The sequence below is a fragment of the Phoxinus phoxinus genome, assembly GCF_949152265.1.
Source record: "Phoxinus phoxinus genome assembly, chromosome: 4".
Lineage (NCBI taxonomy): Eukaryota > Metazoa > Chordata > Actinopteri > Cypriniformes > Leuciscidae > Phoxinus > Phoxinus phoxinus.
In genome coordinates, this window is record NC_136879.1 from 26,889,149 (window position 1) to 26,906,560 (window position 17,412).

General features: G+C 37.0%; 2 protein-coding genes across 4 annotated transcripts in view; both read right to left on the reverse strand.

The window, feature by feature from the left end:
- bcas3 (BCAS3 microtubule associated cell migration factor) overlaps positions 1 to 9,797 on the reverse strand; it is a 224,822-nt gene extending 215,025 nt beyond the window's left edge. For all 3 annotated transcript variants that reach the window (XM_079611583.1, XM_079611582.1, XM_079611584.1), the window contains exons 1-6: positions 9,671 to 9,797; positions 8,874 to 8,959; positions 8,618 to 8,672; positions 8,394 to 8,469; positions 7,459 to 7,565; positions 1,819 to 1,900 (exon numbers count right to left, since the gene is read on the reverse strand). In XM_079611583.1, coding sequence (XP_079467709.1) covers positions 1,819 to 1,900; positions 7,459 to 7,565; positions 8,394 to 8,469; positions 8,618 to 8,672; positions 8,874 to 8,944 — 391 coding nt within the window. In that variant the 5' untranslated portion in view covers positions 8,945 to 8,959; positions 9,671 to 9,797. The remainder of the gene's footprint in view (positions 1 to 1,818; positions 1,901 to 7,458; positions 7,566 to 8,393; positions 8,470 to 8,617; positions 8,673 to 8,873; positions 8,960 to 9,670) is intronic.
- A 1,119-nt stretch (positions 9,798 to 10,916) lies between these two features.
- Positions 10,917 to 16,971, reverse strand: ppm1da (protein phosphatase, Mg2+/Mn2+ dependent, 1Da). The gene is made up of 6 exons (XM_079611360.1): positions 16,329 to 16,971; positions 14,946 to 15,174; positions 14,183 to 14,307; positions 12,519 to 12,700; positions 12,208 to 12,438; positions 10,917 to 12,102 (listed from the first exon to the last, which is right to left on the reverse strand). Exons 1-6 carry the CDS (start codon positions 16,810 to 16,812, stop codon positions 11,725 to 11,727), a joined length of 1,629 nt encoding a protein of 542 aa, XP_079467486.1. The 5' UTR covers positions 16,813 to 16,971; the 3' UTR covers positions 10,917 to 11,724.
- Between the last annotated feature and the right edge of the window lie 441 nt (positions 16,972 to 17,412).

Sequence of the window (17,412 nt, forward strand, 5' to 3'; positions counted from 1 at the left end):
AGAAGCGCTCTCCTCATGTGTTGGCCGTCTGCTGCTTCTTATTATGACAATTCTCTTTTATCCAAATCCAGCCGGCGTTCAATGCCTTTATTGTGCATTGTTTAAATCTGCAGAAAGGACAGAACGCAAATTCGGCACATAAATGTCACACTACAATATGACTGCATTTCCTATTCCTTTTTTTTTTTTTTTTTACATTTGATTATGCCCATGACACTTATTTAGCGAGGCATAACCAAAACAAAAATAATTTTAACTGATTTCAGAATTTGATATACGTTAATACCCTGTTTTGGTCGCGGAAAGTATGTAAAATCATAAATCAGGGAGAAGAAGAAGAAATTAAAACGGGAAAGTTTGGCAAAACATCGATATTTAAATCACACCTAATCAGGTTGCATGTATTTTAGTTTAGTAAGCTGTAGCGTGCATTCTTTTGTCAGAGTATTCATTTTCGTCCTTTAACAAATGGAATGAAAGCAGGCATGCGATGGCCAATGAGTGAGCCGTGATGAAAGAGAAGGAAAATCTCAGTTCTGCAGTTCCTCTCTGCCAGAGCGGCGGGTAAAAGTCCAGGCAGCCAGCTGACAGCAAGCCAACATAATCGTGAAGGACTGATTTTAATATTATGATGGGAAAACAGCGGGGCTCTGGCAAGCGCTCTGCACTATTAAGAAACAGGAGGTAGTCTTTAATTTAAACATGATATATGGAAAAGCCAGTAAGGAAGAGAGACATGGAATTTTATAAATTGCCACATCTCGGTTTAACTTGATTCGAAAAAGCATGTAACTGCCGAAAACTGATTTTACTTTCTGCAAATTTCTAGACAAATAACAGTGGCAAACATGACATGCTATTTGTGTAACATATGACGTGAAATAAATCTAAGCGTAGCGGGAGATCACACTCTGTCAACGCATATTTCAATTTGGGGGTGGACGCTTGTTCCTGACAAGCTGAAAATTAAGATGTCACTGGAATGTAGAATTTGTAATAATATTTCAAAGCAGCAGTTTCATATGCTGTGATGAAAAGAATTCTGTCAGGGGCTTCATGACCCCAGAATGGGTTGTAGGTCTATTTCAGTCGACAAAGACACAGATGCTACCGTTCAAAAGTTTAAAGTCGGTAATATTGTTTAAGTGTTTTTCAAAGAGGTCTCTTATGCTCACCAATGCTGCATTTATTTGAACAAAAATACAATAAAATCTTCAGTGTCACATGATCATTAAAATAATTATAATATGCTGATTTGGTGCTCAAGAAACATTTCTTATTAGTATCAATGTTAAAAAATAGTTGTGTTGAATAATAGTTTTGTAGAAACCGTGATACACTTTTTTCTGTATTTTTGACGCATTTAAATAGAAAACAATAAGTAAAAAAATATAAATCTTTTGCATGTTAAAATCATTAGTCACTTTTGATAAATGTAATGCATCCTTGTTGAATTAAACTATTAATTTCTTTAATAGACCATAAATCTCTCTTTCTTTACAGACCACACACTTTTGAATGCTAGTATATGTCAAGCTAACAATTTTGCATATTGCTGGGCTTATGAAGCATTAATACATTTAATCTGTTTGATTTCAAGGACAAAATCTGTGCGGAGAACTAGTTCAGAACCACAGTCCTAAACTATATAGTGGCACCCAAAAATACTTTATTTTAAAGAGCACATTTATTCATGCATATTAAGTGTACCTAAAATGTTTTAAGGGGATACTTTAAGATAAAAGTAATGCATGTATGTGGCTATGGGTGGCTCTGTAGAAGGAGAGAGACAGAGGCAGTGGGGTGTCTGATACTGACTGATATGTGGAGCAGGCAGGATCCTAGCAGTTCGCACAGGCCCGTGTCGCACCGAGAACAGCTCCTGCGCCTCCCCGTTCAGCTGCACAGAGAAGAAACAAACAGGTAAACTTAAAAGAGGAACAGACAGTGATTTTAGAAAGATAAACTCAGTTCAAAGACATAGAAAAGAGGACGGTGGGTGTGTGAATGTGGTGATGCATAAACTTTGAAGGTGCGTGTGGGTTTGTACCAGAGCAACATCACAAAGGTTATCAGGCCAGGGACAAAAAGGCGTCCATAAAACTACACTAGAGTTGACGGGGCTCCAACATTTGATCTTTTATTTGTACATCAGCTAACACATTATGTTAGAAAGCGTTGGCACAGAGTGTCCGACTGAGAAACACCCATGAGGAATGCCCTAAATACTGTGGCATCCCTGAACATTAAAAGACATAAAAGTACTTGACTGTAAATCACACAATGCTGTTTGGTCTGCAGTGGCTGTGATGTGGTTTGATAATGAGTCATCCAACAACTAGAAGATAAACATCAGGCATCTGTGGACAAACCAAAGCCAGGCACTACAAAAAAAAACACTGCCGCGTAATGTTATCTGGCCTTCAGATATGAACGGAAAAAGGATGAAAGCCGCAACACTCAATAGCCTTCAGTCATTGACAAACATGGCAGGCATACACTGTGCGAGACACTTGGTTGGGAGGCCATGCGCCATTGCACACGTTACAAGACACTTAACCTAATAATCGCGTCAAAGCAATGCCAGCCGCAACCATACGAACATCAACGATTTCCACACGATTTCTCTCAAGAGAAAAAATAAACGTCAGAGAGCTCGTATGACAGCAAAAAACACACCTGGCATTAAATGACACCTGGTGATGTTTTAAAAGCTAAAGTGTGTTTTTCATAGTTAAATATCCTATCCCAGTTTAAAGGAACAGTTCACCAAAAAATTAATCATGGGTGAATCATTTAGGCTACTCACCCTCATGTTGTTCCAAACCCTGTATCACTCCACTTCAGTGGAAAACAAAAGGGGAAATTGCTAATCATTTTGAGGCTATCATCTTCCATATAATAAATGTGAATGAGAACTGGAGCTGTCAAGCTCCAAAATGAGAAAAAAAAAGCTCCATTGAAGCATCATAAATACGGTCAATAATATGACTCATTCTATGCCTTCTGAAGCCGTAAATTAACAGATTTGAGTCAAGAACAGACCAAAATTTAAGTTTGGTTTAAATTTTTAATTATTTTTAAATGTAAACTTTGATCTAGCTCTTCTTGGAGAAGTAGCAATGAGAAACACTGACATTCGATTCACAAAACATTATTTTGAATTTGATCTTTTCAAAGAATCGATTTATCCAGTTCATAACAGTGGTCTGAATGATTCATTTACAGTTATTTGGATTTGGTTGTGGAGTCACAGGTGTTAAAAGATCACTAAAGTGCATTTTAGAACAACATAAGGGTGAATAAATGACAAAAAAATATATATTTTGGGGTAAACTATTCCTTTAATATGAAGATTAAATTATAAGTAAGGCACTTAGGTTGATTTCCCTCAAAAGTATAACATTGTGGTTCTGTGCTATTGTTTGAGCATCCAGCAACACTGACTTAACCAATGGTGTAATTTTGTAACTATCTGCTGTCCAACCAATTAAAGTTTTTCAAGAAACTTGTTTCAAGATTGTAGTTTTTCTCCCTCTGGTCTGTTGGAGTTAGTAAGCCTTTTCTTGCCCTTGTCCATGTAAGAAAACGGCTGATCAATTCAATGCCATTCGGGGGCAAAAATGTGGTTGTGAGAAATCAAAGAACAATGGGAGGCAAACAAAGAGAGATTTGTTCACAGAGAAGGACAAATCAAGGAAAACTGACAGAAACAAACTTCTCATGAAGGATGGAAGATGAGTCAACAACTAAACCACAAGACTAAAGCTACCATGAACTCTGTCAACGTGCTCCCCCCAAAAAAAACACCGCCATGACCGTGACTAACTGGCCCAGGACGATATCCAGCTACATTAGATAGATTGTAATATTAATACAAACAAAAAAGTCAAATTAGTCTTAATCACGTCATTCTCATTCTGACACTGTAATAAGCTGCTGGAAATCCAGATCTGTGAAACCAAAGCTGGGAGTGGCATATCACATCGCAAGGGCGGAAATATTTTGATTGGCGCCCCACAGCCTTACAGCCTTTTATTCAAGCTTTTTGTTTTAAGAATTAAGCCCTGAATGTGCGTCTCTATGTGCGTTAAATTACAGAAACGTCCTTTATCACATTACTGGACATAATCCATGTGTCTCAAGCAGATAAGCCCACAGAGGATGATCGCTCTTTTGCACAATTAGTAGCTTTTTCAAATGCAGGATCAGTCATGTTTTTATTAAAAGTGCTCGGTGCAGACTTTGAAACTGCCAAGTGGGAGATTAATATAGCATCTACAGCACGGTACATTTGTGATGTGAGAGAGAGAGAGACAGAAGGGGAGAAAACAAGAGAGAGAGGTAATGCGGTAACGCGGGCCACCACAAAACAAAACCCCCGACTGGCAAATAGGGCAGAGGAATAATGGAATTTAGCGGATTGTGAGGTTTACATTAATGCGACTGTCATTGTGCATTACCAGACTGCTCATCCTCGCTTTACGCGGCTTTAGTGATGGCATCCATCACCAACCTCTCAGCTATTACATTACTATTTATCACAGCAATATGCAAAATTGAGGCTTCTTGGTTGTTTTTCCCTCTTGTAGTTTCATTCACATGGATACAGTGTAGAATGAGTTTTGCTAATCCCCAGCCACTCTGTGTGATGGAATTCAGCGAATCAGAGTGAATCGACAGCATCTGGAGCTGAGAGAGACGGCAGTTTGTATACTTAGAAAGCGGAGAGCATCTGAAAGCCGAGCAGACAGAGGACAATATCCCACATTAGGCAAGAATGATTGGTGACCTCTCTGTCTCCTGGTCTGCAGAGCTCTTGATATGATAGAAATAATAGATATGAACTTCTGATCTGCTTCCTATACACTGCAACCAACAACTTAAGACTTTAAAATGTCCAACACAATTATCATTTGTGTCTGTAAAGGGAATTGAATATTTCATATGAGAATAAGAGACCCTAATAAAGCCTATCCAATATACCAAGATCCAATTCAATATCTAGAGAGCAAGTGACCGACATAATGCATTGTAATGCATTAAAAAAAACAATAAACAAACATGAACAAAATGGGTATAATTAAAGGTACATTTTTGTTTTGTTTTTGAAAAACAATAAATGTGCATGACAAGCTAATACTAAAGCCAATGTGGGATTTGATTAATACAATACTATCTAAATGGCATAATATTGTCTAATAATGAAAAGTATATATTAAAACGTAAGCCAACACTTACAGTAGATAATTATTTTTCATGTTATGCAAATAATGTTTAAAAATGTATATCATTTATACCATTTCCTCTTAATAAATTCAAAATAAAGCCAAATAAACACTAAAACCTGAAATCAATTGTATCAAATGCAGCAGATGAATTTAGACATAATGTACACATACAGAATGAAAAACAGATATTCATTTTGATTTTCTAAAAATTATGTTTAACAGTGTTTATTAAATTATTTAGCGAATTTAAAGTGATTTGATTTTTTTTAAGTGATAGATAAAATTTTAATAAAGTGAGTGATGGCAAAGAAAACCTAAATGTAAAAAAATAAATAAATAAGCAAGCAAAAATTTTACAGTTAAATACCTAATAAATCAATCTCGTTGAACACACATTGAAATGGGATAGAAGTATTTAAACAACTAAAAGACACATATTGCATAAACCAGGCAAAACCTATTCAAACAGTGAAACGCATCGGGCTGCTTTAATAATAACAGCAGAGCAGACACCTCCAATGTACTGCATGTCATCCCTTTACTCCAACACCACTTCAATTAGCCCTATCTAATCTCCATGCTATCTCCCGCGAGCCAGCAACACCTCCATCAAAGATTCCGCTCCACCGAGATGCTAATGCACAGGAACACAGACATGTACCACGGCTAGTGCCACTCCTGCTCCTCCCTTCAACGCCATTACAGAAGGTGTCGTCTAAGCAACTGTCACAAACGCTTTGCAGGCAACTCACGGCCAGACAGTGTGACGCTTTCAACACTTTAAAAAAAAAAGTGTGATATTCGTTCTTGCAAAAAATAGTGAGCTCATGTCTGTGATGATATGATGCTCAACTGCATCCAAATTAATTTCATAAAGAGGCAACTCTTTTCTGAAATGATAACTATAAATGCTAAGTTAGGTTGAAAAATAAAAATCACATCATCTGATTGATCTATATTAGGCTAATTGATCTATATTATCATATGAGAAACCTTCAAATCAAAATGCTGACATTTTCACTATTTTATTGGGGAAGTGATATCATTTTTAGTTATTATTATGTTTTACATTTGATTCAGAGCTTAGCATTGTGTCTTCCCATCATTGACCCAACTTCAATAATACAATCTCTATTCTTCTAGGGCAGTCTTACCTTTGTCTATGGCGGCACCGAGTGGTGATAAAGAGTAATAGCATTACACAGAAACTACAACAGCAAGTCAGCAATATCAAGCGAGTCAAAAATATGTCCTTTGTGGGTCAAATTTGAGTGAATATTATATTTGAATTAGGGCTGTCAAAAGATTAATCGCATCCAAAATAAAAGTTTGTGTTTACATAATATATGTGTGTGTACTGTGTATAATTATTTATATATATAAAAACACACACAATCATGTATATATTTAAGAAAAATTGGTTATATTTATATATAAAATATTTATATATAATATAAATTATATAAATGCAAATATTTCTTAAATATATACATGAATGTGTGTGTATTAATACATAATAATTATACACAGTACACACACATATATTATACAAACACAAACTTTTATTTTGGATGCGATTAATCGCGATTAATCTTTTGACAGCCCTAATTTGAATACAAAATTAGACAAAAATGCACTAAATTTCTCTATTCAGTTAAAAAATTAAGGACAAATAATACAGTTTACACCAGTTAGTAGGAGTCAGTCAGTGCTGGATTAACCACTGACCTTCACTGTCTAAACTATCACTGTCGTCACCAAAATGACTGATTTCTGGTTGGTTTGCATTGTCTGTGTGGACATCCCCTTATAGTCATACAGAAAGACTGGTCCAGGGAAAAACACAATGTCTGCGTCTGAAATCACATACTCTCTGAATAGGTACTTCTTTTGAAAAAGCATGTTCTATTTAGTAGGATTGTGTGTAGTATGAATGATCCGTACTACATTTGTCATGTGACAAGACAGCGTCAGTTGCCTCACTTCACTGTCATTCACGACTTCTCTCTAGAAGCCTCATGGGATAGTAAACTGTCCATTGTATGTGCATTTCAGAATCTCCCCGACAGTAGTAGATCATCCATGTACTTTTTGGCCTACAGTTCAAATACTGTGAACTACTCGTTTCACATTCTGCTTTTCGTTTACCACATAGAAGTATGCGCATTCGGTTGCTGCCGGTGAAAGAAAGAAAGGCAGAGAAAGAGAGAGTATAAAATGCACTCACTGATATGCTCCAAATCTGCATTCCATCAGTGTAGCCAATCATCAAGCAGAGAGGCGGGTCAGTGCCGCTGCCGTGCATCTCTTGGAACTCTGGTAGGCGGGACACATCTGGACAGGACAAGAAACACTCATTGTCAGCGTAACAGACATGAAACAGAAAACAGCAAGTAAAACACAAAGTCTTGGCATAAGTGTTAAACAACACAACAAACAAACACCGGAACAACGGAATACATAAATAATGATTCAAAAGTTGGTGAAATCTATCACCTTTCTGATTGCCACTGTTTATTCTTCTGATGAAATGAAAAAGTAAAAACAAAGCTCATGGCTAAGTTGTCAATACACGTCTTATGCAGTGAAGCAAGACGTGTCACTTGTTCTATCAATGTTCTGCTGCAGTGCGCTAGGCTAGGGCACTGGGATTAAAGTTAGGGATGCTAACAGGCTACATAAACTCATGAAGAAAACTGTCTGTAACGGAGTTGTCGCTGAGAGGAAAATGATGTCTAAACTTCTGACAGTCATCTTGTCCACATGTTTGCTACACAGCATTTGGCTGGCCTAGCATTGGTGCAAGTTAGCCCAATATGACTATATAAATATGAACTACTGTGATCGCCATGTTTAGGATTTCTTACTGCTTCTTACACTGCCTTTTAAAAGTTTGGGGTCAGTCAGCATTCAGCAAGGATGGAAAAAAAGTGACAATGACCATTGAACAATAAACTAAAACTTTTTAAATGGTAGTGTACTTTGGAAAAGTTTCTTCTGCGAAAAAAATACAATATCAACCTTTGGTGGCTTGCCTTAAAAATAAATAAAAACCCAATAAAGACCCAATGTGTTTTATGCAGAATGCATCAATTTAACATGACATGACAAAACAAAATATCTTTTCCACAACATCTTTAAAAAAAAATACAATTAACTTACCATTGATGTCTGTTTTTTCAAAACGGACCCAAACTATCTTTTCTTTTTCATCATTTGGAGGTGTCCCAGTGTACGCCTGAAATTTCAAAGACGGTGATAGAGATATGCATTAATAAATCGTTCTTACTCTCAATATCAATCGATTTATCTTAACTTTTTTAAATGCTCTGAACAGAAATATACTAAGTTCTGAACACAAAAAAAGAAAAAGAAAAGGCATTTACCTGAGGGACTACATCCTGCAAGAACGTAACTACGCTCTCCATGTATGACTGTTCTCTGCAAAAGATGAACCCAATTGTCAAGAAAAAAACAACCACACAAGAAGAGACCAGACAATACTGATAGATTGATCAGCGACAACATATTTTGTCCCTTTTTTGTTTGTGACATCTTAATATTTACAATACTGAACATTTGGCTTTACAAATAAAAAAAAGACTGAAATTTCATTTCACAAACGAGTCATTATGCACTTACGTTGCAGCCTGTGCTCGAACCACAACCCCACCAGCACAGCGGCTCGGTCTGCGCGGGGAGTCAGACGCCATGGTTGGCTCAGTATCCTGCGGGACAAGAGTATGAGAAGATAAGGTCATGGTTTTTACATGATCATTGCTCTAAATTTTACCGCAGAGATGACAACCTATAAAGTACTGCTTATCATTGATCATTCTGATATCTATTACCCCATATTCAACAGAAGTAATAGGCTACAAATGATAACTGCATCACTGCAGATCATCCACTTTGCAGATGGATGTAAACAAATAGGCTAAGGCAAAGATGTGCCTGGATCAGTTTAATCTGCACCATAGCACATTCCTATTAAGTATTGATCCTGTATGATCTAGAAAACATACTAGTTATGACAACAGACATCTGCGCGAAAGAAAACAAAATTAAAACACTCTGAAGCTAAATTTACTAATAACCAAACTATAGGATGCAAATACATTTCTTGCCAGCATAACAATGTGAGTAACTCTTGATTTAGTTACATTTTACCATAAATGTAACAATGTATAGTGAAACAATGTCCAAAGAGAGGTCAATAGTGTGTCAGCTGTCAGTTATGTCAGTACAAGACATTTCATCATATCAACTATTTCCACAGTTTGTCTGTTAGCTTAGCCAGTACCGCTGTCATCATAAAGCTTTAAAGACAATAAACTGAGCAATGACAATAACTTATAAGACTTCCTGAAAGAAATACATATATAAGGTATGCTAGAAACGTGCAGGTGAATGATTAAAGAAGAGACATTTGTACTAACCCGAGGTTTTGTGTTTTGAATTCGGATCAACAGAGGTCCTCACAAAACGGCACAGTAGAGCTGACATGCAGCGGAAACAACAGATGTGTTCAGCCAATCAGAGGTGAGCGTCCTAGACGAGTAGCCAACAGACTTACGACAAAGGCGGGCCTTTAGTCATTTCTGACCAATCGGGGGTGGCAGGAGCTGTTTAGGTTTTTTTGTTCCCGGAACGATTCTGATGTATCGTTAAAATTAACATTCACAATATGGTGGAGTGTTATATAAAGCAAGGTTTATTTGGTTCGCGGTCCTACGAACATTTTGACATTTTAAAATGCGCAGAGCAGTCTGAATAAACCTGCATGTTACATCACGTCACGCGGATGTGTTTATTTACATCGAAATATCGCGTGATGATAACTAGCCGAGCTACTTCGCTCATCCTCGGCTTTTTCCGGATAAAAAAATTATGAATACGAATAACGTTAGTGGTTCTCAACTTTTAAAACATAACTCTCCTGCGATCTTTTACTGGAATCTTTTTTTTATTTAAATAAAAAACATTTTGCCCTGTTAAATATTTTATGATTAAATATAAAATTAATATTGACACAGGATGCTCATTTTGCCAAGTTCACACAGAAACTGTTTATCGTTTATTTTGGTCATGTTTCTTTCTGAACTATGGAAAAATAATATCCTATATATGGAAGATAATATCCAGCAAGATGTATCCGTAACCATTAAAGACATTATTTTTTGGATACTTTTAATTTTGACCCCACTAAAAACAAAGCTTGCTTTGTGATAAAGTGTTATTTATGTTCTTAGCGAATTTTATATACATAAACGTAAATTCATCAACAGCAAACCAGTTTTTTTTATTTTAATTTTTTTATGTATCTTAACATTATTTAATCCTCAGTAAAAAAAGAAAGCAATTAAAAAACATCCTAAATTTGTAATGAATTTCATTTGTACACTAACTGTTGTATAAAATAATATCTAACCCTCATGGTCTTTTCTTTCTATCTTCTATTTTTCCTGTTATTTTTCTTTTAGCAAATAATTAACTTTTTTTATACTGTATGTTCAAATGACATTGAACATATTGTTGATATATTTTGTGTATTGTATACAAAGTTGTATATCATTAATGTCATCTCTATATGGTTTGCAAGCATAATAAAAATAAATAAAAAAACTTAAAATTAAGTTAAAGCATATCTTAAAATTATTTAAAACTGTAATATTAGAATAACTTAAGATTTCAAGATTTCTTGTTCTCGCTTGTCCCCTCAACAGTGTTCAATGTTTTTATTAACAAACAGTTTTTGTTGTAAAAAAATGTTTATTGACCTGTTTAACATAGCAGCACCTTCAGTTTAGAATGACAATTTCTCCCATCAGAGAAAAAAGTTCATGAAATACTTGAAAACATTAAAATAAGCGTAATGTTTAAAATCCATAATGCATAATTAATAAAGTTCATGCTTGCATATAACATTAAACCTTATGACAGAGTGTTAAGACATCAGTGAACACAAAACATGATGCACCGTTCTTCTTATTCAGTAAAACCATGTACAAAAAAATCTATAGTATTGATCCCAAGTAGATAAAAAACAAATTTAACAGATGACATGTAAGCTGCAGGGAAATATCTTCTCAGAAGATACCGTTTCTTTTTTTGGTCATTTTTCCTCACAAACTTCCCACCTTTCAAAGACTGCACAAATTCAACTTAAAGTGCAAAAATCCCTAGTTGACCAAATCATGCTTACCTGACAGACCTGAAGCATTACAAAATTGGACACACAATGGAGGAAAAACTAAAACTCGTTTAAAATCTAACAAAACACATTTTCTTTTCATTAGTCTTCAAAATATGAAGTAAAACATACATAAAACACACTAAAATATGAGTGTTGTGAATGGAAGTTAGAGATTTTTCTTTTGACATGGTTACTTGCTTCAGGATTTGGTTTCTCAGTAGCTTATATGAACTATATTAATAAAGTCTGACTATCCAGCATGAATGTACAGATTGCATTGTAATAGGACCAGGAATGTCAGCAAACACATACAGTAGTCTTCCCATGCTGCTGAAGCAGCGTCTGGACATTTTCAGACTGTTTTTGACCATTACTTCCGTCGTCGCTCCTCGCAGAGGACTGTATGCTTGGTTTCTGTGAGGATGTACATGAGGACTCATGTAAAGGGGACTGGGACAAACTACGACGGGGTTTCTTCAGCACAGGCGAGGAGGAATCCTCTAGCATCCGTTTGCCTGTAGGCACTCTATCACAACTGGCCTCATTTTCCAGTGAGTCATTACAAGGCAGGTCCTCACAGCTTGTAAGGCTTTCAGGAGATGATTCAAATATTGCGCTTGTATCATAGCTGCCATTTTTCTTCTCTGGGATGTGCTGTCCTTGAGTATCAGGAACCTAAAAAAGAAGAAACTACATATGAAGCTTGAGTGTGGGGTTATTTTTCATCTTAATCTACACTGCTGTTGTATTGTCAATTAGAAAATCATAAACGTTCCTAACCTGAGTTGGCAAAGAGTCAGTGCAAGATTCGGGAACAGAGCCACACTTTGGTCCCTGTAGATTATACACAATCTCATAAGGTGGCAAGCACTCACTGGATGTCCCGAACGGCTCCAAACAGATAACAATGGCACTGGTATTATCAGCGCGGAGCATGCGTTGACGCCATCTCAGTAAGGCATGGTTCACAAGCAGAACGGCATTTGAAACATTTTCCTTTTGGTTCTTCGCCTGTTGGAATAAATATTCAGGTAAGTGAACGTTTTTAAAAGACGATTATCTTAATTGCAGCATCATTTTACATTATTCACCTTGGCATTGTCATTGTCCTGACAAATAGACACAGCCTCCTGCGGTGATACCATGTTCCATAACCCATCACTGCCTAAGATGATGTAACGGTGCTGCTTCAAATCTAGCTTGATAACAGCAGTATCAGGCTCTGGTGACACTACAAACTCTCCGCTGTAGAAGTCGTAACTCCACAGATCACCTGAAGACATATTCATGTACATTACATTACTGGGAATGAACAACAACAAAAGAAAATTATGTAAAAATCAGTTGCACTTGGACACATTTATTCAGTTAAAGGGACAGTTCACCCAAAAATTCTGTCATTAATTACTCACCCTCATGTCATTCCAAACCCGTAAGACTTTCGTTCATCTACGGAACACAAATGAAGATCTTCTTACTGAAATCTGAGAGCTTTCTGTACTCTCCATAGACAGCTACACAGCAAAGAACTTTAAAAAGTTCATAAAGAGATTGTAAATCTAATCCTTATGAATTGAGCGGTTTAGTCCAAATTTTCTGAAGAGACACAATCGCTTTATAATGATGAACATATTGAATTTAGGCTATTATTCACATATAAATATTCATCAACACACTTTAGTTGTGGTAAAAGGAAGCTCAAGCATGTTTGCTTGACGTGCGAGAACCAATAGTATATTCTCATGTGTTACGCAGCACGTTTGAGCTTCAGCATAAGGTTTGTTCTCGCGCATCAAGCAAGTTCGGTTAAGCTTCTGTTTATGTTCGCTGATCAGCATTTATGTGAATAAAAGTGAATAAAAATAAAATCATATAAAGCGATCAAGTCTCTTCAGAAAACCACTCAATTCATTTGGATTACTTTTAGAATCTCTTTATGAACTTTTTGAAGCGTCAAATTGGTAGTTGCATAGACTGTCAATGGAGGTACAGTACAGAAAGATCTTAGATTTCATAAAAAAAGATCTTCGGAAGATGAACGAAAGTCTTACTGGTTTGGAACAACGTGAGTGTGAGTAATTAATGACATCACCCGTTTTTGGGTGAACTATCCCTTTACATTTTTATTTGCATTATAAGGTCTATAAAACCTAGGTAGGTCTAACAGTAGTTTTGTTCAGGTAAGAAATACTACACAAATTAAATAAAGTAATCAACTGTAAAATAACATTCTGTACTGTATAAATTAAATACCTTATTAAAGCTAAAAGTTATTCAGTTAAGAGCAGTGAGTGATTCTCTTTTTCTTTTGTTGATTGAGTAACATTAAGAACAGAGACAGCAGCAGGTATATATAAGGCTCCTGTCACTTTAAAACCTAATGCCGGGATCTAATATTGACATCGATTTTTTTCCCAACTGTTCACGGGCATGTTGATGATACAATTGTGTTTGTGTTTGTCCATTCAAGTGCGTTATGATGACAACTCCATTAGCTGTCCAGAGCATCATTCACGCTGGCCCCGGGCCGTCACACTCCGTCCTTATTGTCTTAAACCTCTAATCAGCCAGTGTTGCAATTCCACATTCTGTTTGTTGTTGCTAAAGAACAGTTTATCATGGGGGCATGTTGCAATTTGTAGGACAGTACACGGTCTCTGCTGACTTGTCAGATGCATTGAATCTCAACATTGTCACTGTTTTTCCAAAGATGACCTCATGTTACAAAATAGATTAACACTCATGTGCACCTTACCAAGAGCTCGGGCCACAGCCAAAAATGGGATCTGATCGATGACGGTGCTCCTTCTCACTGGCCCATTGTGGGTGAGTCTGGGTCTCTTCCACACGACCCTATTGACTCCAGACTTTTTAATGACACTAGAAGAGAGATGTGACAATTGTCAGGTGTGGATCTCATCATAGTTTAGGTTTAATATACAAAAAAAACTGCTGACCAAAAATATCCATACCTCGCTCTACCCAAAACTAAGCCTGACCTCAAATTTAATTTGTTCACTAGAGTTTAAACATTACCATAAGCCATTATAAATTTAAAAAAGGGGGGGGACGATATTAATATTGAATGTTGGTCTTCCCTATATCATGTTGATATACTTAAGTTCTTTTAGCCTAAAAGACCAAGAAAACGTGTGATTTGATTATGTAAATGAGAACAAATGTGAGAGCGTGTCTGGTAATGTTGTCCCATTTTTTAAAGCTCTGGGTGCACAAACAAAAACCAGTCTGACCACTGCAGACACACAGGGTTGAAGTTTGTGTTTTCCTGATGAGTGTTGACATAAAACAAAAGAACGATGATGATGGTTACATGTGGTTAACCCAAAAAGAGCAAAACATGAAAGTCTACCATCAAATCATAAAATAATCTCTTCCACCTGTGTGGCTAACACACGCCTCCACACATCTTTTATCAAAAGCAGAAGGTACCAAAAGTGTGTGAATGCAGTTTGTTCAGATTAGTTGTGTGTGACTAACTGTTTGAATGAACAAATCACCTGCCACCGAGCCCCTCTATTCTCTGCCTTTCCTTCGGGAGGTCAGGTTTGTGGTCCTGCGTAATTTCCACCGCTCCAATCAACTCGTCAAAGGGGTCATCGTGCACCCCCAACACTACTGCGGAGTCCCCAACGTGGGCAACATACATTCGGTCACGTCGTATCACGACGATACTTGCAGTTGTGCCTGATGTGCTGGGAAGTCCTGTAACCGTCTTTGGCCATTCCGCTGTAAGAAAGCAGATTATATTTTTAAAAACAGATCAGTGATGACTTAACCATTCTGTTTAAAACAGATGCAAAAATTAAGATTTTGTTGTAGATGTGGAAGACAAAGGGAAATAAGTCCAAGCTGTATATTTAATGCAACAGCAAGTGCATGGAGTCCAGGAACAGCCATGCTAGACCTTCAGCTTAAACTCTTCATGGTCCATGTAAGAAAACCACTCAGGATTGAAATGATGAGGGTGAATAAATTAGGAATTTTTAGTTGAATTATCCTTTTAATGCAAAATCAATATCAAAAATTAATCCATTGTACAATTGGTCAAAATAACTAAGGTCATATAATCACTCTGAGTCTGAACTTAAAGGAATAGTTCACCCAAAAATGAAAATTCTTCATCATCATTTACTGCCCCTTTAGTTGTTCCAAACCTGTATGAATTTATTTCTTCTGCCAAACACACACAAAAATATATATTTGAAGAATATGGGTAACCAAACAGTTGACTGTGGGGAAAAAATACTATGGAAGTCAATAGGGGAGAATTTTCATTTTGGGGTAAACTAGCTATCCCTTTAAATTGGCTCCATTGCTATGTTGTGTATTTACTGTGTTGTCCTTATATTGTTTGGTTTTCTTGTTCTTTTGGTATTGCATGACACACTAGCCACGTGTTGTCAACTCGCGGCGCCCATGAGGGCATTTGACACATTTTTTTTTTTTTAACTGATACAATTACAGTCTTTATATTATGTGAATGTACATAATTTATATTAAAGTATATGTCTTAAAACATCTGTTAATGTCTTTGAGTAAAAACGTTTCAGTTAGCAGAAAAATGTTTTGTGCATCTAGAAAACTAACTCAGATTGCAGGTGTCAGGAGTGTTGAGCTGTGAGATTTCTGCCTGTAAGTATGAAACTATCTGATGTGCTGACACTTAAGTTCAGATGTTTATAAATTGTTCGGTGTGACCTGCAGCAGGGGTTGTGCAACTTCTTGGCGGGATGCATCTGATGTTGCAGCCCTCATTCAAAATGTGCTCCGACTCTCTCCCTTGCAATGCACGTCCAAAATGGCAGGGACTTAACCCAGCAGCGTTAAACGAGAACATTAGGCTATATATGTATAACCTAACGTTCAATTTCACAACTTACGTAATTTCTTCCACATGGCATGGTGACAAGAGATGAATCCCTTTCGCAAAGCCGCGCACACCTCGTCGTCGTCATCAGACCAAAAGCCTCTTTGTTTTTTGATGTGGCCCCACAAATGGTCGCGAGCAAAGCGCGCGGCGTCCGGACCCCCGTGTCCGTCGAACACGGCAAACATAGACACAGCCCGCGGACCACGGGTGTGTTTGGACGAGCGAGACGAGGTGGGCATCGACGCCTGCTGAAGAGTAGAGCTAGGATCATCATCTTGAACATAGGTAACAGTGATAGATCCAGGAATGGATTCTTGGATTGAAGCGTCGTGGTTTTGGTCTTTTGCTGGTGCCGCGATCTCGCCACGTTCGGCGGCGTCCAGTTCATCCTCACTCGGCTCATCCTCCTGCTTCATTGTCACTAAATCCTCCATGTATTTCCTACCGCCTTGGTCATAATAAACACTGGCTCGACATGAAAATGTCACATCCATGTTTTGATCAGATAGAAAGGTCGAAAGAAGAGCAGCGTTTAATGTTTAGGCAGGACTCGGGCCGGGTGCGCGTTTTCCTCTTTGTTTACCTTCGATGTTGTGGGCATGCGCAGAGCCACCCTGGTAATTCACGGGTCACTTGAAGACTTTATTTGGCCTTTGGTTTATGGAGAAGAGCCATTGAGATATAACATAAAAAAGCATTACAATCTCAACAAATATAATAATAAACATCCATCCATTCATATATATCTATGGTTGGTAAATATAAATGGCAAGCATGACATGCATATCACACATTAAATGAAATATTCATTTAATTTCTTCCAGCACCTGTATTGCAGATAGATAGATAGATAGATAGATAGATAGATAGATAGATAGATAGATAGATACTGTATATAGATACTGTATATATACTGTATATAGATACTGTATATATACTGTAGATAGAACTACTTTGGGAATTGCTGTTTCCAGCAGATGGAGTGGACTTACAGATGGAGCTCTAAGCCTAAAAGACTCAGTACCATGATCTGCTTTTTTCATATTTAATGTTTCTATATTCACAATTTCATATTTCTAATGTTTACAACTTGC

What these genes read in the sequence shown, in the direction of transcription:
- ppm1da (XM_079611360.1), bottom strand. Translation starts at nt 16,812, where the DNA reads ATGGATGTGACATTTTCATGTCGAGCCAGTGTTTATTATGACCAAGGC. An exon ending in TGCCATGTGGAAGAAATTAC is followed by an intron (nt 15,175 to 16,328) that starts GTAAGTTGTGAA and finishes GCTTTCTTACAG; the next exon opens with CGGAATGGCCAAAGACGGTT. An exon ending in AGGACAATGACAATGCCAAG is followed by an intron (nt 12,439 to 12,518) that starts GTGAATAATGTA and finishes TTATTCCAACAG; the next exon opens with GCGAAGAACCAAAAGGAAAA.